The sequence below is a fragment of the Myotis myotis genome, unplaced genomic scaffold (genome assembly GCF_014108235.1).
Source record: "Myotis myotis isolate mMyoMyo1 unplaced genomic scaffold, mMyoMyo1.p scaffold_m19_p_17, whole genome shotgun sequence".
NCBI lineage: Eukaryota > Metazoa > Chordata > Mammalia > Chiroptera > Vespertilionidae > Myotis > Myotis myotis.
This window is the reverse complement of record NW_023416321.1, coordinates 21,254,427-21,282,265: the sequence shown is the minus strand read 5'-3', so window position 1 is coordinate 21,282,265 and position 27,839 is coordinate 21,254,427. Positions and strand designations below refer to the sequence as shown.

The 27,839-nt window shown below is 39.3% G+C and overlaps 2 protein-coding genes and 1 long non-coding RNA gene across 18 annotated transcripts in view; 1 reads left to right on the top strand and 2 right to left on the bottom strand.

Annotated features, from left to right (window-relative positions):
* Nucleotides 1-9,716, bottom strand: part of BRIP1 (BRCA1 interacting protein C-terminal helicase 1) — a 131,154-nt gene extending 121,438 nt beyond the window's left edge. For 4 of the 13 annotated variants that reach the window (XM_036340216.1, XM_036340217.1, XM_036340218.1 and 1 more), the window contains exons 1-5: nucleotides 9,515-9,714; nucleotides 5,907-6,029; nucleotides 5,714-5,809; nucleotides 4,025-4,136; nucleotides 1,934-2,107 (exon numbers count right to left, since the gene is read on the bottom strand). In XM_036340216.1, the coding sequence (XP_036196109.1) occupies nucleotides 1,934-2,107; nucleotides 4,025-4,136; nucleotides 5,714-5,809; nucleotides 5,907-6,002 (478 nt within the window). In that variant the 5' untranslated portion in view covers nucleotides 6,003-6,029; nucleotides 9,515-9,714. Of the gene's footprint in view, nucleotides 1-1,933; nucleotides 2,108-4,024; nucleotides 4,137-5,713; nucleotides 5,810-5,906; nucleotides 6,030-9,514 lie in introns of all 13 variants that reach the window. The other 9 variants (XM_036340210.1, XM_036340212.1, XM_036340224.1 and 6 more) reach the window with 6 other exon arrangements.
* Nucleotides 9,717-9,869: 153 nt separating this feature from the next.
* LOC118671651 lies at nucleotides 9,870-26,849 on the top strand. Its single transcript, XR_004972799.1, has 3 exons — nucleotides 9,870-10,406; nucleotides 19,267-19,360; nucleotides 26,739-26,849. It is a non-coding gene; the product is annotated as an uncharacterized LOC118671651 (long non-coding RNA).
* Nucleotides 11,410-27,839, bottom strand: part of INTS2 (integrator complex subunit 2) — a 48,590-nt gene continuing 32,160 nt past the window's right edge. For 3 of the 4 annotated variants that reach the window (XM_036340226.1, XM_036340228.1, XM_036340227.1), the window contains exons 18-25: nucleotides 26,732-26,933; nucleotides 23,885-24,010; nucleotides 19,229-19,427; nucleotides 15,560-15,811; nucleotides 15,119-15,226; nucleotides 14,880-14,985; nucleotides 13,532-13,708; nucleotides 11,410-13,435 (exon numbers count right to left, since the gene is read on the bottom strand). In XM_036340226.1, the coding sequence (XP_036196119.1) occupies nucleotides 13,266-13,435; nucleotides 13,532-13,708; nucleotides 14,880-14,985; nucleotides 15,119-15,226; nucleotides 15,560-15,811; nucleotides 19,229-19,427; nucleotides 23,885-24,010; nucleotides 26,732-26,933 (1,340 nt within the window). In that variant the 3' untranslated portion in view covers nucleotides 11,410-13,265. Of the gene's footprint in view, nucleotides 13,436-13,531; nucleotides 13,709-14,879; nucleotides 14,986-15,118; nucleotides 15,227-15,559; nucleotides 15,812-19,228; nucleotides 19,428-23,884; nucleotides 24,011-26,731; nucleotides 26,934-27,839 lie in introns of those variants that run through there. The other variant, XM_036340229.1, reaches the window with a different exon arrangement.

Below are 27,839 nucleotides of genomic sequence, written 5' to 3'. Positions count from 1 at the left end.
GTTTGTCTTACAATACAAATTAATATGTTTTATGAAATTCTACCATCCTATCTAATAAAAGGGAAACATGGTAATTAGCATACGTCCACTACCCATCCCATTAGTAATTAGCGAGATATGCAAATTAACTGCCAGCCAAGATGGCGGCCGGCAGCCAGGCAGCTTGAAGCTAACATGAGGCTTCCTTGCTTCAGTGACGGAGGAAACCAACGTTCCCCGCCTGCCTTGCCGGCCTCTGAGCTTGCAGTTTGAAACATTGTTATAAATATAGAAGCTAAACAAAACCCCAGAAACCTGCTTTCAGCACACCGGGATCTCAGAGCTGGAGTTGATACAGTGTTTCGATTATAGAACCAACACAAACCAGATACCTGCTTTCAGCAGCAGAGGCCTCAGAGCTGGAGCCAGAACTAAAGCTGGCCCAGAATAATAAAAAAAAAAAGAAAAAAAGGAGCAGTTGGGAGCTTCAGTCAGCCGCCAGCCTGAAAACAGCCCTCAGCCCCTCACCCAAACTGGCCAGGCACCCCAGAGGGGATCCCCACCCTGAAGGGTGTGTGACCAGCTGCAAACAGCCATCATCCCCTCACGCAGGCTGGCCAGGCACCCCAGTGGGGACCTCCACCCTGATCCAGGACACCCTTCAGGGCAAACCAGCCGGCCCCCACCCATGCACCAGGTCTGTATCTTATATAGTAAAAGAGTAATATGCCTCCCAGCACCGGGATCAGCAGAGCTGCGAGGCCTCCCAGCACCGGGATCAGCGGAGCTGAGAGGCCTCCCAGCACCGAGATCAGTGTGACAGGGGGCAGCGCCCAAACCCCCTGATCGCCCTGAGGCTCTGTGTGTGACAGGGGGCGGGGCCACAACCTCCCTATCTGCCCTGCTCTGTTTGTGACAGGGGAAGACACCCCAACCCCCTGATCAGCCCTGCTTTGTGCCTGATAGGGGGGAGCTCCCCAACCCCCTGATCGCCCTGCGGCTCTGTGTGTGACAGGGTGCAGCGCCCCAACCCCCTGATCGGCCCTGCTCTGTGTGTGACAGGGTGCGGCGCCCCAACCTCCCCACCCCCCCACCCCAGGTCCTGCTCTGTGTGTGATGGGGTAGAGCCATAACCTCCCCATCAGCCCTGCCCTGAGTGTGACAGTGGCGGCGCCCCAACCCCCTGATCCGCCCTGCTGTGCGTGACAGGGGGGAGCTCCCCAACCCCTGATGGGCCCTGCTCTGTGCGTGACAGGGGGCAGCGCCCCAACCCCCTGAATGACCCTGCTCTGTGCATGACGGGGGGTGGCGCCGCAACCTCCCCATCGACCCTGCCTTGAGTGCGACAGGGACGGTGCCCCAAACCCTCAATCGGCCCTACCCTGAGCGTGACTGAGGGTGGCATCACAACCTCCCGATCCGCCCTGCTCTGTGCATGACAGGGGGCAGCACCCCAACTCCCCAGTCTGCCCTGCTCTGAGCCCGACCAGGGGCTGCACCTAGGGATTGGGCCTGCCCTCTGCCACCCAGGAGCAGGCCTAAGCCAGCAGGTCGTTATCTCCCGAGGGGTCCCAGACTGCGAGAGGGCACGGGCCGGGCTGAGGGACCCCCCTCCCCCCCCCCAAGTGCACAAATTTTTGTGCACTGGGCCTCTAGTATAATTAATAATAGTGCCTACAAATAACATCAGTCTCTGAACATCATTTATTCTGCCTCGCCTTCAAAAACTAATTTAAGCTAGCAAAATGTCTGAATAAATGAAAAATCAAGCCAAGAATAAAATAATCCAAGGATTTCTGACTACTCTATGAATTATCTAAAATAATTGCAGAGAATATATGTAGAAGTACATAATCAATTATGCTAACCAAATTTATCTAAATAAGGTCTCATAACAGCAATAAATAAGGCTTCTGTTACAGATACTAACAGACCCCAGCAAAATATGAACTACCTTGACAAGGTGATGAAGTGCCATTTCTTTCAGAAGGTGGTGTACTTGGACTATTGAAATGACGTGAAGTTCCTTGGTTCATGTCATCGTTTGTAAAATTCTTTGAATGGCATGTACAACAACATGACAATGATACTTCAGCTTTTTTACTTAAGCTTTCATCCATTGGCTTTCCTAAAAAATAAAAGAACTTCTATTTATAATATTTCTAATTTTTTTTAACTCAATCTTTCTATGCAGTTAGGGTAAGCAAACACCCCAATTTGCCCAGGATTGGGAGCTATCCCAGGATGCAACACTTTTTGTGCTAAAACTGAAAAAGTGCCTGGCAAATCTGGACATCAAATTTGGGACAGCAGAGAAACACTTATGCCAGAAACATGTAGAGAGGTTATCGTGTTATTTACATAAGTTATTAAAATTTAATTTTAAAAAATTAATAATGTAATAAAGGCACAACAATGCAAGTATTAATTTATATTGAGATTTATTAAAATATCAATCATGGAATAAAGACCTAAAATATCTTAATTACTGCTATTTCCCTTAATCAAGAATTTGAAAGTTCAATATGTTAAATAATAATGTAAACACATGGGGATGGGAGCATGAGTTTGTGTGTGGGGGGGGGGAGGTTGGGGGTTAATGGGGGGGATGAAGACACATTTGTAATACCTTAACTAATAATAAAAAAATAAATAAATAAATAATGTAAACACATAAGGGTAAATCATTCCCACATTATACTTCTATTTCAAACAGAAACATGTTTCATGATGTAGCAATTATGATACATGTATCAAAATACACTTTAAAGTCAATATTCAAATTAAATAAAACAGGTCATTTTTAATACTTTAATATAAAACAAATTTGCAATATCTACATTATGTGCCTGTGTGTTTCAATATACAATTCATAGATATAAAAAAAGCTGAGTAATTTATTTTCTCTAAAGAGTACTGCATTATTTTCCTCTCTATACTACAGAAATACTACTAATTCTATTTTCCAGAATCTCATTAAAATTTTAAGTTAAGATAATCTCATTTTCCCCCAAAGATTAATTTAACATCAGTAAGAATCAAAACGGACAACCAAAAGCTTATAAAATATTTACTTTTTATTTTTAATATTTAATAATGTTATCAGTAACACAAACATTTCCTTTTAAAAAACATTATATATTCATACATATATACATACACACACACACATATACATACATATACATACACACCCATGCTTACTTTTAAATTCTGCTAATACTTTAGGTCAAAGCAATCTAATTATGTAACTAAAATGTATACAAGATGATACTTCAGATTCATTATGTGTATTAGACAGTCTTTCATAAAAGTAAACATTACTAGGCATTTTTTTGCAAATAAAGTAAATGTAATGAAAAATAATATAGATTCATACAAACAATTTTACAACAAATGCTTATCTGGTACCCAGACAAGTAGAAAGATCAACTAGAATGTTTTCCTTTTTATATATTCATGTTTTAATGTTATGAGAAATGGACAGATAAGCAAATATACCACAGGATTTACTCAAAAAATAAACAAAACACACACACACACCCCTACATACACACACACACAATTATTCCTATGATGGCATCATGACAGACCCATCTCTTGCATCTTTTACATAAAAATTATAATTAACTATAATAATAAAAGTGTAATTGCTAATTAGACCAGACAGCCGGACAACCTTCCGGACAAAGCCGAGGCTGCAAGGGCTGAGGCAAGATGCCGCAGCTATGAGGGCCAAGCCCCTTGCACAAATTTCGTGCATCGGGCCTCTAGTTTTGATAATAATAAGCATGCCAAGATTCTTATATATACTCTGAATCATCAAATAAAAAACTACATTATGTTCAAATTTGTTTGGGGATTAATTGAACATATTTTGCCATATTGAAACTCTTTTGGAAGACATAATAACATCATAAAGAAAGATCTTAAAAGAGAATACTAAGTTAGCTAGAATACAGATGAATCATTCCGAATTAAAAGTACTTCATTATATTTTTTCAGGTCCCAATAAGCAACCTGAAGATAGCAATCAGCTACTTACCACTAAGAGATTGTTGCCATGCTAAAGCAGAACAAAGTAAGGCTAAGCTTTTCCCACTTCCTGTAGGGCTTTCCAACAAACAATGTTGCTTACTGTTTAATCCTCTGACAATCTATGGACACAAAAACAATTAAAAAAATCAATAAACAATTTCTTTCATTAGGGTCTCTCTCCATCAGAAGGAAACATGCATAAGAAAGTTCATAGCAACACTGTTTATAATTGCAAAAGAATGTAAACAATTCAAATGTCTGGATGTGAGGGCGATCTGGCTGCAACATCTGTCACCCCATTGATCGCCAGGGTTGATTCGGCTGATCTGGCTGGCTAGGCGGGTGTCCCCCTCCTCCCTCACCGATCCATGTGCGTCCCTCCCGAAGCTGCACACTAGGTCGAAGAGGACGACCTTCCCCCCCAAGGAGAGGACCGGTCTTCGGTCAAGGGTATACGAGTAGCTGCGCTCCCCTGCTAGAACCTCCAAACAAGCTCTCAAATGTCTATCAGAAGGATAATGTACCAAAAAAAATTCTGGTATTCATATAATGGAATCCAATAAAGCAATTAAAATGGATTAACAATCAACAGGGTGACATCTTTTTTTTTTTTTTTTTTAGTATATTTTTATTAATTTCAGAGAGGAAAGGAGAGGAAGAGAGAGAGAAACATCAATGATGAGAGAGAATCATTGATCGTCTGGCCCCTGCATGCCCCAAACTGGGGACTGAGCCCACAACCGAGGCATGTGCCCTGACTGGGAATCGAACCGTGACCTTCTGGTTCATAGATCGACCACTGAGCCATGCTGGAATGGCCAGGGCTACATCTTAAAAATAATGTTGCCATAACCGGTTTGGCTCAGTGGATAGAGCGTCAGCCTCCGGACTCAAGGGTCCCAGGTTCGATTCTGGTCAAGGGCATGTACCTTGGTTGCAGGCACATCCCTAGTAGGGGGTGTGCAGGAGGCAGCTGATCGATGTTTCTAACTCTGTATCCCTTTCCCTTCCTTTCTGTAAAAAATCAATAAAATATATTTAAAAGAATAAAAATAAAAATCATCATTCACCCCTTTAAAAAATAAAAAAATAATGTTAAGCAGCCCTGGCCAGTATGGCAAAGTTGGTTGGAACATCGTCCGGTACACCAAAATTTGGCAGGTTCAATTCCTGGTCAGAGCACATACAAAGGTTGCAGGTTTGATCCCTGATCAGGACGTGTGGGAGGCAACTATAGATGATTCTCCCCGTCTCTCACCTTTCCTCTCTCTAAAATCTATTAAAATAATAATAATGTTAAAGGAAAAAAAAATCAAGTTCTACAGAGAGGTATAGTATGATATCATTGTGCAAAGTTCAAAATTATGTAAATTAACTAGATACATACATAATAAATGTATTAAAGCAATGCTAGGAAAGAAAAAGAAAAAATTAAGGATACTAGTAATCCTGTTATTTATAAACAAGGTATAAAGCAAATATGGCAAAATATTAAAATATAACAAAGTTGGAAAGTTGGTAAACTAAAGTTTGTTTCCATATGACTGAACTATCTTCAAAAAAATTACGGTAGGAACTAGAGTGTACCATGTGGAAGACAATAAATACTTTGTAGAAAGCCGTAATTCCGTAAAGTAAAAGTCCCAAATGAGCTGAGAACTTTGTTCAGAATGTTCTCCTTTGCCTCGTAACTAACCATGGACACAGACAGTTTAGCAGGGATCAGTAATACTTTTCCAAAGGTTAGCTGTTCTTCAATAAACCCAGCAAATGTTTTCAATCCATTTACTATCTGAGAAAATAAATGTAGTCACAGACTCAATGTATGTTATGACTTACAGACATAGGTATCTTAATAAGACTTCAAATAACTGCTGAAAAATACTTACAGAATTCATCATAGCAAGCTGGGATGGATAAGCTTTACAAGGAAAGCTAATCTTCACCCCACCAATGGTATATTCAGAGCACACTGAAGACATCATACTCGCTTGTTTACTTCAGATTCCTAACTGCAACACAAATGAAAATCAATCTTGAAACAATGCCATTCAAAGAAAACCAGATACCCAACACTAAGACAGAAATCTGGAAATAAAAATTGGAATAAGTATATAAACAAAACAAATGGAAGTGAGATAATTTCCTGGCCTTATAAATCACCGCACTTGAGAGCACGTCTTGGAATCTAACACACCTGGTTGTGTATCCCTACTTTGCCAAAGCTGTGGGCCAGGAGTTAGGAAATAAAGGTTCTAGATCAGACTGTGACAACTCACACATGTACCTTGATAATATCTCTTCATTTCTCGCCCGTGGTCGGCAAACTGCGGCTCTCGAGCCACATGCGGCTCTTTGGCCCCTTGAGTGTTAAGCCTTAGGAGTATCCTAATTAAGTTAATAACAATGTACCTACCTATATAGTTTAAGTTTAAAAAACTGGGCTCTCAAAAGAAATTTCAATTGTTGTACTGTTGATATTTGGCTCTGTTGACTGATGAGTTTGCCGACCACTGCCCTAGAACAGTGGTTCTCAACCTTGGCTGCATATTAGAATCACCTGGGAATCTTTTTAAAATCCTGATTTCTGGGCCTCATCCTCTGGAAATTCTGTTTCTTTGTTACTAATGTTGTGGCCCCGCCCCATAACAAAGAAACAGAATTTCCAGAGGATGAGGCCCAGAAATCAGGATTTTAAAAAAGATTCCCAGGTGATTCTAATGTGCAGCCAAGGTTGAGAACCACTGCTCTAGACTAAGATCCTTACCTGTAACAATGCTTCCTGTAAAAATGGTTGTAAGGAGGAAAACTCCTTGGCATACAGCAGGTGTGCAAGAATTCTTACTTCAAGGACAGTATGGTGGAATGGAAAGGAGCGGGCTCTGGAGTCAGGCAAGCCTAAATTTGAATTTCGCTGTGTGAATCGCTTAAGGTCTCAGAGCCTGTGAAATGGAGGTATTATCTATCTGATAGGATTTTATGCAAATTAACCAAGCACTGAGTTACGAATAAGGTCACTACAGAATGAGTCTAAACTCCAGAATCCGACACAGAGGAAGTGACCGGCTTTAATCTCCGCCTCTTCTAAACCACTCTTTCTTAACCTAGGACCCACAGGTGTCATTCGGAGACTGAACTCGCTACAGTGCATGCCCAAGTTTCTGTGCACAGCTGCATTTTCTCAAGAGAAAGTCCATAGGGTTCTCTTTCCCAGAAACATATCCTAAGGAAGTAACTGAAAATACAGGGGGAAATGACATACACTGTTATCAAGTGATAAATTATTTGCAACAGAGGGGGGAGGGGGAGGTAAATTCAATCTAGGGATGGAGGGATGGTTAGGACAGCAATTCCATAGAATGAAGCCAATAATAACCTTAGCCACTGCTAATGTGTTCCCAGAGAAGTTAAGGGTATATATATATATATATACTAGAGGCCCAGTGCACAAAAATTTGTGCACTCCGGGGGGAGGGGGGTCCCTCAGCCCGGCCCGTGCCCTCTCGCAGTCTGGGACCCCTCGGGAGATAACGACCTGCTGGCTTAGGCCTGCTCCTGGGTGGCAGAGGGCAGGCCCAATCCCTAGGTGCAGCCCCTGGTCGGGCTCAGAGCAGGGCAGACTGGGGAGTTGGGGTGCTGCCCCCTGTCATGCACAGAGCAGGGCGGATCGGGAGGTTGTGATGCCACCCTCAGTCACGCTCAGGGTAGGGCCGATTGAGGGTTTGGGGCACCGTCCCTGTCGCACTCAAGGCAGGGTCGATGGGGAGGTTGCGGCGCCACCCCCCCGTCATGCACAGAGCAGGGTCATTCAGGGGGTTGGGGCGCTGCCCCGTCACGCACAGAGCAGGGCCCATCAGGGGTTGGGGAGCTCCCCCCTGTCACGCACAGCAGGGCGGATCAGGGGGTTGGGGCGCCGCCACTGTCACACTCAGGGCAGGGCCGATGGGGAGGTTATGGCTCTACCCCATCACACACAGAGCAGGGCCCTTGAGGGGGGTGTTGGGGTGCCGCACCCTGTCACACACAGAGCAGGGCCAATCAGGGGGTTTGGGCGCTGCCCCCTGTCATGCTGATCCTAGTGCAGGGAGGCCTCGCGGCTCCGCTGATCCCAGTGCTGGGAGGCATATTACCCTTTTACTATATAGGGTAGAGGCCTGGTGCACAGGTGGGTGCCGGCTGGTTTGCCCTGAAGGGTGTCCTGGATCAGGGTGGGGGTCCCCACTGGGGTGCCTGGCCAGTCTGGGTGAGGGGATGAGGGCTGTTTTCAGGCTGGGGGTGACTGAAGCTCCCAACCGCTCCTTTTATTCTTTTTTTTTTTATTATTCTGGGCCAGCTTTAGCTCTGAGGCTCCAGCTCTGAGGCCTCTGCTGCTGGGAAAGCGGAAACCCTCAGACCCAGACTTGCTTGTGTTCTATAATCGAAACTCTATCAATTCCAGCTCTGAGAACCCGGCACTCTGAAAGCAGGTTTCTGGGGTTTTGTTTAGCTTCTCTATTTATAACTGTTTCAAACTGCCCTCTCAGAGGCCGGCAAGGCAGGCAGGGAACTTGGAGTCCGCTGTCACTGAAGTAAGCAAGCCTCATTAATGTTCGCTTTAAGCTGCCTGGCTGCCGGCTGCCAGTTAATTTGCATATCTCGCTGATTAGCCAATGGGAAGGGTATCGGTCGTATGACAATTACCATGTTTCTCTTTTATTAGATAGGATATTTAGATATATGTGTGTTCCCAGAGAAGTTAAGAGTATATCTATATATAGCCTTATAGTGTGTGTATACATATATATATTTATATTTTAATCTCATTCAAGGATTTTTTTCCCCACTGATTTTTAGAGTGTGGAAGGGAGAGGGAGAAACAGAGGCAACACCCTGAGAAAGACACAGGGATTGGCTGCCTCCCACATTGCCCCCGACCAGGGCGGGGAGCCTGCAACCGCAGTAGGGGCCCTGGACTGGAATCCAACCCAGGACCCTTCAGGGCGCAGGCCGAGGCTCTATCCACTGTGCCGAAACGGCCTGGGAAGCCACCCCTATTCTAACCTAATAGTCTGTGACTCTATCGCTGAGGCTCTGAGAATTAAATCTGGTGGAACCTAACCCCTTGTCCTGAAACCAACCACTCAACGCTGGCCTAGTTACTTAGCTATTACCAAGAAACCAATCCGTCCCCCCGCCTCCCGCCCCAATTGTGGCAATGAGCTTCTCAAAATGGGGCCGCGTCCCCTACATGGGGGGGGGGGGGGGGGCGGGGGGACGGGGAAGGAGGGTCTGCCTGCCACTGTCGCCCCCTGCTGCCAAGTGACCGCGGGGCCGGGCGGTAACAGGCCTTTGCTCTAAGGGGAGGGCAGGCTTCCTCCTCCCAGGTTGGCTTCCGCCCTCTGCCTTCTACCGGAGGTGCAGGTGACCCCCGACGCCGCGGAGCCCGCCGGGCGGCTGGGCGGCGGCAGAAGGCGCCCTCCGTCAGGTGAAAGCACTCCCCCGCGGGTGGCCGACTTGCCTGGTCTGAGGAAAACCGAAGCAACGCTGCCTGGGCTCCGACTCCCAGGACAACAGGACACGATGTCGGCGAGCAAACGCAGCGGAGCCCTGGCGCCGAGGAACGGCCACGAGCCTCTCACCCCCTCGCCAGGTTGCGGCTCCCTGCCTGGCCGCGGGCCCGCGCCGCCTGACTGTTCCTCTCCTGCGGCTCTCACCAGTCCCCTCCACCGCTCTCCCCGACGAATTCCCGCCTCCCTCCCCCTCGACTCCCGGCAACCAATCGCCGGGACGAGCTCAGACGAACCAATCACACGCCAAGACTAGAAATCAAGCAACCAATCCCGGCGCGAGACACGGGAATTCTTCGCCCAATGGGAGCCTCGCAATGTCCATCGACCCGAGGTAAGTGGCGGCACCGGAAGACGGACTGGGGAAAAGCGAATGACTCCGCGCAAATCCCAGGGATTCAAAGGCGGGGACAGCTCCGTTTGACTTTTTGCGACCGGTGGTCGAACCCGTGTGTCAGTTTCTTGGGAAACTCGAATTGTTATTCTTCAGGTCTGTAGCTAAACGGAGAAGACACCCCTTTGAGCCTCGCCGACCTCTCCTCTAAGCGTTCTTCCATGCCGCTGGGTTCGAAATTCCGAGCTTTAATATAATAGAGTGCCCAGGGGATGGAAAAGAATGAGGCTGGAATTGCTGGTCTACTGAACCGGACGAGGTGAAAGGTTCGTGACTACGGGCTCCATTATCTCAATAATCAAGGATTTCCCAGATACCACATTCAACCAGAAAAGCCTCTCGAGGGCTCTCCAGCACCAGATCACTTACGTCTACCTCCGTTAAGACTTATCCCTCCTAAAAATCAACTTATTCTTCTTTGCCAAGAGTACACTTCAGTTTCCTCAAAGGTAGGCGGTTAATCATCATCTCGCCAAAAAAATTTTTCACTCTGTAAAGCCTAAACTTGGCTCAAAGAGTGTACCAAAAAAGTAAGACCAGCTAGTTTCTCAAATTCGGGAAACTACTTTGGGGAGAGAGGTGTGCTGCAGGAGGAGAGTCTCACATCTTCCCCAAACGACAAAGCTTAAGTCATAAAAATAAATTTTACTCTTTAATTCAGTAATTTCAGGCTGAGCAATTTATCCTAAAGAAGTAATCTTTAAGAAAGAAAAATTAACAATACCTCAATTGATCAGTGTCTATTATAATACTGGGGAGGGGGGCGGGGGGCTATAAACTTCCCAGCCTAGTAATAGGGAGATGGTTATTATCAATTCAATCAGTATAAAGCCAATAAAATAATTATAAAAACTAAGCAGCCTGCAAACAAATTCCATCTAAAGTTAAATTTTTAAAAAGACTCCACATTTGGTATTAAGAATTATATGAAAATATAAGCAAAGATGAAGGGAAGGTACAAAACTAATTTATTAAGACAGTGGAATAAAGGATAATTTATAAAAATAAATCCCTAAGTATACCTTCAAATTGTTATTCTGCCTTTATAATTTTTTAAATTATTATTTTTTTATTTCAGAGAAGAAGAAAGAGAGAGAAACATCATGATGAGAGAGAATCATTGATTGGTTGCCTCCTGCTCGCCCCACACTGGGAATCAAACCGTGACCTCCTGGTTCATAGGTCCATGCTCAACCACTGAGCCAAGATAGCCAGTCTACAAAATTTTTAAATATCTTTTAAGTAACTGCTCCAGGATAACTACTCTGATTCTTCTCGCCTAAATTTCTAAAGCGCTCAACAGACTCTAACCTTGTGTTGCCATTTGATGTATGTGGCACAACTGAAATAGATTCACCTATGCTCTGAAGCCACATAGTCCTAGATTCCAATTCCTTGAACTGTTCCTTTCAGATTAACAGTAGTGAAATGAAACAAAAAAATACAACCTCATTTGATAAAGAAGATGAATGTTTATAGACCAATATTCAAAATAGCTGCACACATCTGTTTTCACTTGAATAAAAAAAATCACATTTTGACAAATTTTATAACCTTAACTTAAAATACATGAATATTAGCATTTACTAATATATTTACACACTTTATTTACATCATCAACAAATCTGATGAAAAACAGCATGTTATTTTAACACAGCAGGTTTTGACCAGTCTTTGAAAAATTATCCAAGAATGTGCACTGCATTCAGTTAGAAAACATATTTCAACCTTTTCTGAATTCCTAGAGGTTGGTTAACTACTCACAAAATATTCCAAAGCCTCAGGAGCAGGAGTATTTAATTTTAAAAGACTACAAAACAGCCTTGTTTAAAAATATGAAAATTCTAATGGTATTTTTTAAATGCTTTTATTTTTCACAAAAATTACTTAATTGAACATTAAGCATCTACCATCTATAATACTGTACACTTCATGATTTGAAACAGCTACAGATTAGTTCTCATTTGATACCCTTATGAGGTAGGGCCAGTAGTAATCCCATTTTACAAGGAGGAAAATGAGATGTGACTATTTGCTAGTAAAAAGGCTGAAGTTTAATTTCTTAAAAACCACACTTTCTTATTAGCCTGCCTAATTTCCTTTATAAGTGAAGGGGTCTGTTTCAAGTAGGGGCAAGAGAAGGGGATGATATCTGTCATTCAGTATATCTCAGAAAGCAAAGAGAAGTACCTTCTACATTGGATACTTAATTAAGAAAATAAAATGAGGATTATGGATTACCTGAATGCATCTACCTAATGATCAATGGAAGTTATTAACAGAGGACTGCAAAATCCTTCAGCAACATGGCATTTTCCGTTTGTTTGTTTGTTTGTTTTTCTTATTTTTCCTGAGGTCCAAACATTGTATACATTTTCTTAGTCAAAGATATAAGATTATGATGTGAATTATAATCCTAATGACAAACAAAGAGCTCTTTAATGCAAGGGGTTTTATTACTCTAAAACTTAAATAGGTACCAATGTATTTCTGACCATTAGATACGTTAGTAAAGCATTATAAAAATAAATTTTAAAAAAACTAAATGAGACCGTCCTTTCAGGTTCTTCTCTGCACAAAGACATTTCTGTATACACTTTTAAACCAGTATCTTAAAATCCCAAATTATTCAAGTATCTCTTTAAACATATGGCTTTACATATTAGTAAAAAATTGAAGCAAACATGTAAAAATCTTAAAATCCTCACCTGTAATTCCATGAAAATCATTTACAAAAAGCTATTTGCCCTTTTTTAAGCCTTCTCAATACCATTTCTTGAGAACTGGAATTTGATCTTGCATTACTATTACTTGCATTGCAAGTTTGAGATATTTCTATTTTGGGTATTTAAATTCCTAATTTTTCCTGAATTCTCCTTTTTCTCCCTCTCATCGTTGCATAATTGTCACACTGTGTTACTAACTCACAGCTAAAATAAACACTTGGGCTACCCACAAACTCATTTTTATAAGAAATTAAAGGCATAGCAGTTTTTCTCCACTTCAAAAGCTAAATACAAAGACAAATTCACTTTCCAGTAATAAGTTGTTTAAATGTGCCCCCAATGGGGAAAAAAAAAGGCTCAGCTACTACAATATAAACATACCAGCAAAATAGATCCAAAGAACTGCCAATCAAATACAAGCAAGCATAATTCTCAAGAGAGTTCTAAATTGTATTCATGTTGAATTGAACCATTTTACTGATTCTAAGACGGTACTGTTCCCATTCAGTTTAGAGTTGTTATAAGATACAGATTCATATTGGGCATATGCAGCAACCATCTTCATTTTTTTAAGTTTTTTTTTTAAATTCCACTAACACTCATGTTTATTATTTCAATTATTGTGCTTTCAATACAATGACAGAGCTGTACATCAGGATCCATGCTTCCAGTGTCCCTGGATCCATTTTTGTAAGATGAAACTTTACAGATTCCAGACCATACACTTGGTTTCTCCTTTATTTGTTGAAGACCTAAAAACATATGGAAAAATTTTAATTAAGGCAAGAAATCTAAAAAGGATTTTGTCTGAGATATTAAAACAGGTCTGAAAATAAGTTACTACTTACGTGTAATAATTGGATCAATGTCTCTAGTCTGAGTGGCAACATCAGAGGCACAGACTTGCCCTATTTGGATCAGCAAAGACATAATATCCTCATATAGTGGAGGAAATGCTCGACAAAAAGAGACCAAACTTGGCAGAGTTGGCATGAAAAAAGCATATCGCTTAGCCTGTGTTAAAACTGTTGGAAAGAATGAAATAATTTTTGTCTTTACAGGTATAAATTCAACATACATGGCCTATACAATATACAAGTACCATGTTTGTGCTGAGGATACTGTTTTCTAAGACATGGACAGCCCCTGCCTTTAGGGAGCTCACAATCCAGTAGGCAACCATCATCCAACATATAAATTCTTATGCCCAAGCACTATGATAAGTGTATCACATGCATTATTTCATGTAATTCTCATAATCTTATGAGTGAGAAAAGTACCATACTGATACCTATTTTTATATGAGAAAATTCATAAATAAAACATAGTTTAGCCCTGGCTGATAGCTCAATTGGATGGAACATCATCCCAATACATCAAGGTTGAGGGGTTCAAATCCCTGGTCAGGGCACATATAATAATCAATCAATGCATATATAAGTGGGACAACAAACTGATGTTCTTTTCTCTTTCTCTCGCTCCCTAAAATCAATTAAAACATACATACACACACACACACACACACACACATATATAGTTTAATACATTTGTTCAAGGCCACATATCCAGTTAGTGGTAGAGTTGGGATTCAACTTGGGCTTTAAGCTCTTAACCACTACAAATAATTATAACATGAGGTGAACACATGGAAAGAAAAATGATCAGGGTATTATGGGATCACTGAAAAAGAATATATAATTAACTAAGCCATTATTTTACAAAATTAAATTATAGTTCATATCTTTTAAAGTAGTTTATTTTCATACTATTTTACTCTAGGAACCGAAAGGTGGTTAAAATGTTAGGATATGTTTTAGAACTTAAGAAAACAACTAATTTATGTATCTTATTTATACATAGGACTATGTTTTTCTGGAACTCTACACATTTGTAATAATTGTAATTTGTTTTCTATTGATATAATTACATTCAGAAAGTACATTTGATTTCCATTTGCTAAGTGTGGGAAGCTGATTATTTATTATAAATCTATACATAGTCATTCACAAAATGAACAATACAGTTTGCCTACCTATTCATCTCTACACTATAAATCACATTTGTAATAGAAAAATTTTCAGAAGATGGCATAAATTAAACCTATTAGTGACACAGAAAACAGTGTCACTAAATTCAGAAAAACTATGTACTTCTCTCTATTAGAAGTTTTCTCACTGATGTTGGTTGGCTACACACCTGTCAGCAAAGTTCCCATGACATTGACAGCTAAGCGAGCCACACTGAGTGACTTTGGTAATGCATACTGGATACACAAATGAGAAAGCAACTGGATAGCAAATATCTGCAATACAAAATCCAAACATTACATGTTTCTGAAGAATGTCTTTTAAGTGTTAAAAATTATTAAATGTTTTACATAACTAGCAAGACTAGCGAGAGATCAAAATTTATCTAAAGCTCTAAATGCTCATTACCTGTTTTTCAAGTTCTGGCTGTGCAATAAGCTCAGGTATGAAATCCAGACAGATGTGCATAGATGGAATACCTGCGACCGTCAGAGGCAAAAGTTCACATGGATAGCCCTATCCCAACAAGAAAGGAGGGAAAAGATATAAAGAAAATAAAGATATAGGTCAACTACAGATAAAAATATAAAGGAAGGTTTCACTTCCTTTATGTAAAAGTTGCTGTATCTATCCTGGCATTTCACCTTTCTGATGCACTAAAATAAATTATCTAAACACTTGAACAGGCTGAAATAAAATCTAAAAAATATGATTTTTCTCCATATTGAAGAGGAACATGATTATTTGTTATCTCCCATTTCTAAATGATTCCTATTAATTTAGTATTCAAACCCTCCATCCCCCCCAAAAAAAAGTTCAACCATAAAGCAACATTCTTTGAAAACAGACCTGAAAGTGAACAAGCTTAGCAATGTTGGGATCCGCAATGTACATTTGGTGCAAGAGACAACAGATAAGGCACTGAACTTCTCGAAGGTTACAAAGCAAATTGTCTTCTCCTTCCTCCATTCCCTTATTTGGAGTGCTGGTAGTAATAACACTTTGAACATTCCTTAGCAAGCTGTCTGGATTGACACCCTTTGCTTTCTCCTCTTCAGTAGGTAAGCAAATCTCCAAGAGAATCTGGACAGCTGCACTATCCTACAAGCCAATAAAACAGTGAATTTAAGGAGTTTCTGAGAAGTTTATTTGAAACAAATCTGATTTTGTTTTCACATGAACAGAAATTAAAATTATAACAAAGGTACTTCTAGGGGAAAAGTAAGCAATCTATAGGGCAATGGCTCTCAACTTTTTTAGGGTTATAAACTCTTTTAAGAATCTGAAGAAAACTATACATCCTCTCCCTATAAAAATTAACATGTATAAATAAACATATAGCATTAATTCAGGCTGGTCACATATCCTATAGACTCCAGTTTAAGAATATCTACTAGAAGAGTTTTCTGATTCAGTGACATCCAAAACAGACCATAGGCAAAAAAATTACTTCTATCAAAATGTCCTTTCTGCCCAGCCGGCCTGGCTCAGTGGTTGAGCATCAACTCATGAACTAGGGAGGACACGGTTTGATTCCCCGTCAGGGCACATGCCCAGGTTACAGGCTCGATCCCCAGTAGGGGGCGTGCAGGAGGCAGCCGATCAATGATTCTCTCTCATCATTGATGATTCTGTCTCTCCTCCTTCCTCTCTCTGAAATCAATAAAAGTATATTTTTTTTAAATGTCCTTTCCTTCCTCGTAAATTCCTACTTCTCCCAGTATTACTCTATCCTGTATTACCCTCTTTTTCTCACCTGGCTACCAGCTAATTAATTCCTCTAAAGATGTTGGTTAATAATTACTGCCTAAAAGTCACTTCCCAAAGCTTTTTTCCCTTTTAATTTGAAGATGGGCTTTTTAAAGCCTTGGTTTTGCAAGGAAAAATTCTACCTTACCATCCATTCCACCTGTGCAATTCAATGTTGCTCAGTCTACAGGCTGGAGTGTCATTTCATAGAATAGTAGCTCCTTACAGGGTGCTTTCCTTAACACCCCTACATGTAAAGGAAAGCTATATTCACTCTCATCTCACAGGAACAAGTAAAAAAAAAATGTACAACATGCATCTCTAAAAGACAGACATTGTCTAAATAAAACAATTCCTTCATCTCATTAAAAACTGGATTATAAAGTAAGGTTAGGCTTATATTAGAATCACTTATAAAGTAAGGTTAGCTTTGCTTTATAATCATAATTCTTGGGTTGCGGGGTTTTTGGGGTTGTTGTTTTGTTTTGTTTATATTTGTTCTTTGGAGCCAGACTGCCCAGGCTTGGATCCTAGCTCTGCCACTTACTAGATGTGTAGCTTTGAGCAAGTCACTTAACCTCTCTGGGTCTCATTCTCCTTTAAAAATGGAGATGATAATACTCCATACCTTGTAAGTTGGTTGAGAAGATTAAATAAGTTAATATACATAGAGAACTTAGAATAGTACCCAGTATATAGTAAGCATTATATAAATGGTAGCTATTAAGATTCTCAATGCCTTATTGGAAACTGAGGGCCAGATTTCTTTTCAAACTCAGAATTATTTTTACTGAAATATTATATAATGCCACCAGCAGAGACTAGGGTAGCACATTATAATCAAACATATTTATATTTCTGCAGGAAACATACCAATATTCACCTTAAGTGGAATAAAGGCCATAAATAGCTTCACATCAATTCAGGTCAAGTTTGTCAAAAATGAGGTCATATCAGGTCAGGTTTTTCTGCCAATTGAATTACCCAAAAAAAAGGCCTCAGTTTCCACAGCCTTTTGGATATCTGTATTACAGATAAGGCATTGTGGAACTATATTATTCTCTTATTTCTCCTATTACCAAAGATAAGATTTCAGAAAATATTTTTTAAACTAAGAAAATATTTCTACTTTGCAGACCTCAAATTTCTTCACATTTAATCACCTCACATCTCCTTTACTATTCAAAAGGACTACTTAAGGCTTCAATAAAATTCTACATTGTTACAAAGTTTGTCTAAATATAAAATTGAACTGCTTCTGTTATAGTACTTAACACTGCTTGACATTTTATGATATGCAGAGGTGGGCAAAAGTAGGTTTATAGTTCTTCATATGGAAAGTAATATAATCCTATATAATAAAAGGCTAATATGCAAATTGTCCCCTTGACCAGGTGTTCGACTGGGAGTTTGACCAGGAAGCGGGGCCAGCCAGCCAACCACCCACGGCCCTTGCCCCCAGCCAGCCCCACCCCCAACTTGCTCCCCCATCCCTATTGGGGGTGGGGCCGGCCGGCCAACCGCTCACAGCCAAGGTGGATGTGAGCAGGGGCCCAATGGCCCTGCCAATTGCCCTGCAGACAGTGACCAGCAGTGGCAGCGGAGGGGGGCAGGGCCGCTGTCCGGCCCCCAGGCACTAGGGAGCCGGGTGGGGGCCCAGCCCTGATTATTCGCCCCACAGGCGGGATGGTGGAGCAGGTGAGGGGGCAGCACCAGGCCAAGGCGAGGTGCCAGGCGGGGCTGCAGGGTTGCGGGGCTGCAAAGCTGGAGGAGCGAGCTGGGGCCCGATCCCCGCAGGCCACCCCGAGGGACCCCACCAGTGCATGAATTTGTGCACTGGGCCTCTAGTAAATAATAACACAAGAATAAACTGTGTTTCACATACACCTATAAACCTACTTTTGCCCTACTCTGCATATATACTATCTATTTCTTGTTCTGTTTGTCTCCACCATTAAATTTTTTCCATTTGATTTTTTTTTAAATACGTTTTTATTGATTTCAGTGAGGAAAGGAGAGGGAGAGATATAGAAACATCAATGATGAAAGAGAATCATTGATCATCAGTTGCCTCCTGTATGCCCCCTACTGGGGATCGAGCCTGCAACCTAGGCACGTGTCCTTGACTGGAATCAAACCTGGGACCCTTCAGTCTGTAGGCCAATGTTCTATACATTGAGCCAAACCAGCTAGGGCCACCATTTGATTTTAAGAAGCAGAAGTTTTATATTTTGTTAAAATGTAAATCTGATTTAAATGGCTGTTATATTAGTATCATGAAGCCCTGGCTGAGTGTCTTAGTTGGCTGGAGCATCATCCTATACACCAAAAAGGTTGTGGGCTCAATTTCCAGTCAGGGGACATACTTAGGTTGCAGGTATGTTCAATCCCCAGTCAGGGTGAGAACAGGAGGCAACCAATCAATATTTCTCACATCGATGTTTCTCTCTCTCTCTTCGCATTCTCTCTCTCTCTCTCTCTCTCTCTCTCTCTCTCTCTCTCTCTCTCTCTCTCTCTCTCTCACCCTTCCTTCCTCCCAAATCTTTGGGTGAGGATAAAACAAATTAGTATCATATTATTTCTGATTTTAGTAATACAGTCCTTCTGATATTTAGAAGTAAAGGTAACACCATTATATTATATTCTATAAAAAAAGGAATGCACAATATGACACCTTTGTACAGAGAAAGCATAATATGCCTTCTACTTAGCTGATTATATTAATAGTGAAGCACTTGCCCTTTTTTACTAAATTTTACTTTATATTACCTGAGCAGCCAGTAATGCATTTTTCAATTCTTCTCTAGTAACTTCTGGGCCATCAGTTTGTCCAACTAAACCTAATGTATTATTCTGGGAAGACCTATCCTGCTCTGCTGTTTCCTTCAGATGAGCACTAAGGTAAGCTTTGGATGCAAGAAGATATCCATTCAACATGTGTAGAGTAATATCCATCAGTGGGGGGCATCTATATACAGAAAGAAGAAAAATACATGAGAAAGAACATAAATGTATAAATTAGCCAGAACATGACCAATTAGTTTAACTTGAACAGAGCCTAAAAACAGTAGAAAAGTAACACTTTTCCCACTGAAATATTCATTCTCAAAATAAAAGTTCAATATGTCTTATTTCTCTATATTTTAAGATTCTATAAGAGTATTTATTTCCTCTTACCAGCTATAATGTATAATGTATGCCCTAGAGAAAAGACATTCTATTTTGCAGAAAATGGCACTACCAGTAAATCTTTTTTATCTGATCATGCAAAGCAGCTGTCTTCAAGGAGAAATATTCCATTATTGATAAGATGAAGGAGAAATATTCTATTATTGATAAGATGAAGCAGAATATTTACTCTTTCTACTCCTAACTCTTGCTTGTTTGGAGCAAGACAACTCTGTATTCCAAGAGTGCTTTATCCACTTGACCTGGGAAAATATATTTACTGAGCCTCCGTTTCCTCATCTATAAAATAAGTACAGTTATTCATTCCTCAAATAACTGAATTAAATGTAAAAAAGGAAACAAAAAAGGTAAATTGGTAATGACTCAAATTTTTAAACTGAGCCCTTAGAAAACCCTAAAATGCCATTTCTCAGTCTATCACAGAGCAAACTAGCATGTGTGCATAAACAGCATTATAGCTTTGTTTACAACTGTGGCACACTGGAAAAGCTTAAATGTCCATAAATACCAGTATGTCAATGGTTTTTGTGAAATGTCTAAATTTTTTATAATAACTATGTATGTATTTACAGTGGAAAAAATATGTCAATGGTTAAATAAACTATAGTAGTGTTTCCCAAAATTGAAGATTAAGAATCACCTGGAGTATGCATTTAAAAAAAAAAAATTCCAAACATTTTGTATGTTTCTAGAGGACAGGCCTGGTAATCTATTATGGAATACTATGTAACAGTTAAAACAAATGAGGTAGAACTATGCATACTAATATGGGAAATGTTGAGCACAGTAACTTTTTTTAAAAGAACAAAATAATTCCCAAAATATACTACTACTACTATTTTTTAAAACTACCCAAAACAAAAAAGTAAATACTTCTATTTATAAATTAGTAAATACATAGAAAGTAAAGCTACATACACACCATTCTGACATCAGTTTCCTCTAGAGATGGAACTGGGATTGATCAAAGAGGACAAAGGAATTTTGCTTTAGCAATGACAGCATGGTAGAGATACAGAGAACAAGACTTTTCAATTGAAGAACCTTTTTCTTGTGAAACTTCTTGTTTATTCACTTATTAACATGTATTATGAAAACTCCCAAATACACAAAATAGAGGAAATATTATAATGAACCTCCAAGAACTCATCACTAGCTTCAACAGTTATCTACACACTGCTAGTCTGATTTCATCTATACCTCCATCCACTTTCCCATCACCAACACTGAGTTAGTGCAAAGCAAATCCTAAATATCATGAATTTTTATATGTGTATATCTTTTCATATTGTTTGACTTTATTAAAATACATGTGAATGACCACTTGTTAAAAAATCAACAAAATTAAAAGACAAAACCATAGAATAAGAGGGAAAACAGCAATATATATATATATATATATATATATACACACACACACACACACACACACACACACACACACAAAGAGCTAATATCCTTTATAAAGAGCTCTTTAAATTAAAAAAAAAAAGATAAGCAATCCAATATAAAGGTAGGCTAAAATATAAAGAAGATACATTAAAATATTCAATCTAAAATATAAATTGAAATGGGAATTCGTTTTTCACCTATGAAATTGGGAAATATATAAAACAGTGTAGGAAGTGTGTAATATCAAACACAGTTATGGGAATGTAAACTGGTTCAGCATTTCTGGATGACAATTAAAATTGGAATCAGCCAAAGCCGGTTTGGCTCAGTGGATAGAGCGTCGGCCTGCGGACTGAAGGGTCCCAGGTTCGATTCCGGTCAAGGGCATGTACCTGGGTTGCGGGCACTTCCCCAGTGGGGGATGTGCAGGAGGCAGCTGATCGATGTTTCTCTCTCATCGATGTTTCTGGCTCTCTGTCTCTCTCCCTTCTCTCTGTAAAGGATCAATAAAATATATTTAAAAAAAAAAAATTGGAATCAAAAGTCCTAAAAATGGGTGTGTTACTTTTGCCCCAATAATCCCATTTTTAAGAATCTATTCTGCCCTGGCCAATGTTGCTAAGTGGTTAGAGTGTTGCCTCTCTTCCCACTCCCCCACCCCACCCCCAGCTAAGTGTGGTGGGTTCAATTCCCGGTCAAGGGCATGTACCTGGGTTGCCGGTTTGCTCCCCACCCCCCATCAGGGTGTGTAGGGGAAGCAACCAGTCAATGTTCTTTTCTCTCACATCAATGTTTCTTTCTCTTTCTCTCTCTCCCTCTCCCTTCCTCCCTTCAAGTCTCTCTGAAAAGCAATGGGAAAAATACCTTCAGGTGAGGATTAACAAAAAAAAAAATTTTTTTTTAAAAAGAATATATTCTGAGGAAATACTCAGTACATAGAACAGTCACCACAGCACTATTGATAACAAAATATAGAAATAAACAGAATATCTAATAATAAGAGACTGAGCTAAGCATATCTATGTGGATATCCTGTGGCCAATTAATATAAGAATATCTATTAAAATGAGAAAAGGTTCAGAAGCGAAGTAAAAAATCCAGGCTACAAAAACATTACATACATATGATGGCATAATGTAACAACTTCCTGAACAACTGGAGGCACTTCAGGTGAAAAGTTACCTACTTAGGTAGATTTTTAACACTGATAAATTGTTTTAGAAGTGGTTCTTTTCTAGAAGTATTATTACTAGAGGCCCGGTGCACGAAATTCATGCACTGGTGGGGTCCCTAGGCCTGGCCAGCGATCAGGGCCAATTGGGGCCTCTGGCTGCCAGCCAGGGCCTTCCTTTGTTCCGCACCGCCCCCTGGTGGTCAGCACACATCATAGCGAGTGATCAAACTGGTCTATTAGTCAAACTCCCGAGGGGACATTTTGCATATTAGCCTTTTATATATATAGATTGTTTTCCTTTTATTAGATATTTAATGTCACTTATACTACTAGTATTTATTCTTCTGATTCCTATTTTCTATGAGACCCTGAGCTTGCCAAATCATATTTGGCTGATTTGGAAGGTTTTGTCACTTCAAGAATATCATCCCCAGATTTGAGGGCAGATGAGTCTATAGAGTATATTCTAGTTAGTCTTTACTCGTTTCTTTAAACCACATAGCACAAAGCTTCCCTTCTTAAATTACCACCTAAATGACCTCGTTAGCCTATTACTCAAGGCTCCCCTCCCCATAGTATGACCCTAACTAATATTTCAATTCTAAAATTGTTCTTAAAAACTCATCCTTCCGCACTAGTCCTTTTTATTCTTGCTTCTACACTTTTGTTTATACTATTCTTTTGCCCACAGTATCTTCCCTGACCCCCTAACCACCACCATTATAGTCTGTTCATCTAAATTAGCGGTTCTCAACCTGTGGGTCGTGACCCCTTTGGCAGTCAAACAACCCTTTCACAGAGGTCGCCTAAGACCATCCTGCATATCAGATATTTACATTACGAGTCATAACAGTAGCAACATTACAGTTATGAAGTAGCAAAGAAAATAATTTTATGGTTGGGTCACAACATGAGGAACTGTATTTAAAGGGCCCGAAGGTTGAGAACCACTGATCTAAATCCTATTTTTATCCTTTAAAATACTACTCAGGTCTGACTTCCTCCTCATCTTTCCTGAACTTTTAACAGCATTCACTTACTATACCATTCATCTACCTGTGACCATATTATTTAACTTTCCATTTATTTGTCTTATGAAGGTGATAATCACTTTGAAGGCAGGCCCCTCAACTTATAAATCTTTGATATTATTTAGCAAATAGAAATTCAAACATTAATGATGTGAATTAATTAATTATGCCCCTTGAAGTGAAGCCACTTCAAAGCAATTAAGTTTGGCAATTGGCAAGGAAATATAGACAAATATGGACTCAGTGAAGCTAACATCACAAGTGAGGATGCCAAAAAGATCATAGCTATAATGCATGTAATGGTTCACAATAAATCAATTTCTTTAAAAGCCTTTTCAACAATGCTAGCAGAAATGGTATTATTCTTTACTGGTCTTGTTCTGAGAGAAAGAACAGCCATTACTGAGGGTTGCCAACACAAGAAGGACATTTCTTTAAGGCTAGATTTACTAATCACATATTAAATATTAAACTGAATATATAGTTCATCAACATAGACAACTTAAAAAAAAAAACCGACCTCACAGATCATACTACAAGAACCAGTTACTACAAGAACCTTAGATATGTTTAAATTGAATTTCTTTGACTCTCCAAAGTAAAACTCTATAATAAAAATGAAATTCAAATGACACATACCTGTGTACCCTATGATCACATCTTAGAACAATGAGAGGATCTATCATCAGGTCATTCTGAGTATACTTTTGTTGTCGAACAAACTTTATTGAAGGTTGAAGTGCATTGACTGTCATTACCCACAGCCTGATGAGAAAATAATCACATGTTCAAAAACAATTATGTTATGATTGAAACATGTAGCCATCTAGTCCTTTCTATCTTAAAAAGATATATTCAGGGGGAGAAATAGAAAACTGGTGTGAATGAACTTTGAAAATTAAAAACTATAGAAATCTAATCTATTGTTATGTCTCTAAAACAAATGAAGTTAAAACATTAAACACAAAGTAGTTTCAAAATTCTTCACCAGTGTAATGGACTAATCATGGCATTTAAAATAAAAATCTGAATTAAATCCTCAGTAATATCATACTTGCTATGACTATGTACGTAATTGAGTCTGTCTGAACTGTTTCCTCACCTATAAAACAGTAATATAATACCTATAAATGAAATCTTACCAAAGTTTGCACTTTCAAACTGTATTTGGCCTCACAAATTAAGTTACTGTTCTATATTTGTCATAAAATTTTAATGTGAGGTGCCACTTTGAGATGACACATCAACAGACTATAAACATAGTTATTAACCTGACTGCACATCAGAATTATTGAATGACATATCAATGTGGAGGGTACCTGATCTTCTACAGTGAAACCCAGGAGTCCACTAGTCCCACCTCACACACACAGGTTGTCCACTCTTAAATATGAATGGGCAGCCAAGAAAGATCAGACATTTCAAGAACGCTTCTATTTTGAAAGATTAAAATATACAAACAGAAGGAATGGGACTCCAAGAAACAGGATGTTTGGATGAGAAGGAAAATAAATTTTTTAAACCTATAATTAATATCCTTAAGGCAGTGGTTGGCAAACCGCAGCTCGAGAGCCAGATGCAGCTCTTTGGCCCCTTGAGTGTGGCTCTTCCTAAGCCTTAGGAGTACCCTAATTAAGTTAATAACAATGTACCTACCTATATAGTTTAAGTTTAAAAAATTTGGCTCTCAAAAGAAATTTCAATCGTTGTACTGTTGATATTTGGCTCTGTTGACTAATGAGTTTGCCAACCACTGCAAAGGATAGAATATTTCATATATGAAAACAAGAACAGGAGGCATTCTAAAATATTCAGATCAGAGCTCTTAGAAATTAAGAATATAACAGGATTTTTTTAATTCAAAGGAAAGATCAGATGATAACATTGAAGAAATATCCAAAAAAGTATAGTCAAAAGACAAATTTTTAAAATAGAGGAAAGCCCAACCAATGTGGCTCAATGGTTGAGCATTGATAGACCTATGAACCAGGAGGGCATGGTTCAATTCCCAGTCAGGGCACATGCCTGGTTGCAGGCTAAATCCCCAGTGTGGGGTGTGCAGGAGGTAGCCTATCAATGATTCTCATCAGTGATGTTTCTATCTCTATCTCTCTCTCTCCCTCTCTGAAATCAATAAAATAATTTTTTTTAAAGATTTGGAATTGGTATAACATCATTATTCAACACCAGTAAGGGAAGCTCCAATTCAGTCAATAGAAGGAAGCCTTCAAATTTCTGAAAGGAAAAATGAGCTAGAAATCTACATTGAGGCTAAATATCAATCACAAGTGAGCGGGAAAATAAAAATCTTCTCAGACAGACAAGTCTCAAAAAAAAAATGTTTCCCAAACACCTTTTTCTCAGGTAGCAACTTGAGTGTAAGTTCCACGCACTGAAATGAGGAACTAAACCGACTAAGAGAAAAACATGGAATCCAACAAAGAAACGAGACAAAGCAATTCCAGATGGCTACTGTGCATATCCCATATTCAAGCATGAGAAAAAGCTGTGAGAGGAATGTTTCCAAGGAAAAAATGTTACTGATGTGTTATAACTAACTGTGAAGTAAGTTTCCCCTCAATAGTGGAGTTTAGGGATGAATAAGTTATTGATGCAAAATCTGAGTGAATGGATACAGGCAAGTAGGGTTTGTGTGCGGGGTGGGGAGGCAGTTGTATAAGTAGGAAATTATAATCAAAGGATATTCCACAGATGAACTATAAATAACACTTATGCAGTCATAATAATATGCACAGTGAAGACTGCTATAACCAAAAATTTTGAGATAACTATGTTGAGAGAAAAGGAGAAAGAGAAAGTATGTACTGGTGGACGAGGGACTCACAGGGGAGAAAGCAGGTACTAAATCTTCATCTTGTATAGTAGGAAGTCAAAAAGATAACTTCTAAATTGGAAAGTCAGGAAATCATAGTAATTATAAGCATATTATTGTGACATATGGAGAAACATTAATGCCAGAATAAAAAGATAAAAGCTGAAAATAGTTGTCTTTAAGGAATAATATTCTAAAACAGGAAGGTATAGGCAGACCTTATATACTATTTAACTTTTAAAGTTATTTCCATTTATTAATTTATGTGTCATTTTACTTATAATTAATTTCTTTATAATTAATATGAAATTTAATTTACTTATAATTTAAAATTATTTTTTTATTTAAAAAGTATAAATATTTCCAGACCTCCTGAATCAAAATCTCAGATTAAGTCAGCCCAGTATTGTAAGTCAGCCCATTCGATCTATGGATGAGTAGAGACCCATTTGACTAAAGACTAAATAAGTAATCAATGTTCTTTAAACTTACTGCACATTGAAATCACCTAGAGAATTGTTTAAAAAAATACCAATGTTTGACTCCACCCACAGACATTCTTCAAATATTTAACAATTTTCTTTAACATTTAAGTTTAGGTTATTGTATATAACCACTGCAACACATTATATGTAATAATACACTAAAATTACCTTCTAGGCATCACAGTGTTAAGAACCATCCACAGTTTATTGACTGTTTGAAGAATTCGCCGCGGAACCCCTGCATTCAACAGCTGGTTCATATTGGATGTTAATACTTCTGCATATGGTATGAGTTCACTGGCAGAGAGTAGAGTCAAGTGTTCTAGAATCTGCATCACTTGTGTGTGACTTACTGGGACAGCTGAAAATGCTAAAAGGAAAACTTAGCAGTCATAATCTAAATTCCATACAGCTTACCAAAGATGAAGTAATATTGCTCTATCACAGCAATTTTTCAACCCTGTTCATCTCATGGCACACATAAACTAATTACTAAAATTCTGTGGCACACCAAAACATATATTTTTTGACAATATGAAAAAAAAAATAGGTATAATTTTGATTCCTTCACACCTGACGTCTATTATTGTGTTGGCTTTTGTCATTTTTTATTTGATAATCTAAGGGAAAAGAGGTATTGCATGTTTTAAATATTCTTGTGTCACACTGGCTGAAAATTGCTGCACTATCAGACTATAGGTCAAGCAAATCAAGAAAACAATGTTGCTTTAAAAAAAGTAAAACTTTCAATCCTAGCCATAGTTTTGGCTATATTTAGAGTAAAGACCTTAAGAAAAATTCATGTTAACTGTAATTATTTCATAGAGAACAAAAAATATATTATTTTTAAATTCACAGTAGCGACTCAAAGACAAATGTCATTATCTTGATGATTCAGACTGATTTTAAAAATTGACTGAAATATGAAAATATTCCCTAGTATTGCTTTTGGCAATAGTATTCATTTGAAGGACGCAAACTTCTTTTTTTTAAATATATTTTTATTAAGATATTACATATGTGTCCTTGTCCCCACGTTACCCTCTACCCCCCCCCGCTCATGCCCTCACCCCCCCCCCCCCCCGTTGTCCGTGTCCATTGGTTAGGCCTATATGCCTGCATGTAAGTCCTTTGGTTGATCTTTCCCCCTTACCCCCACCCTCCCCTACCCTCCCTCCAAAGCCCGACAGTCCAATCAATGCCTCTCCGTCTCTGGATCAGTCCTTGTTCATCAGTTTATGTTGTTCATTATATTCCACAAATGAGTGAGTTCATG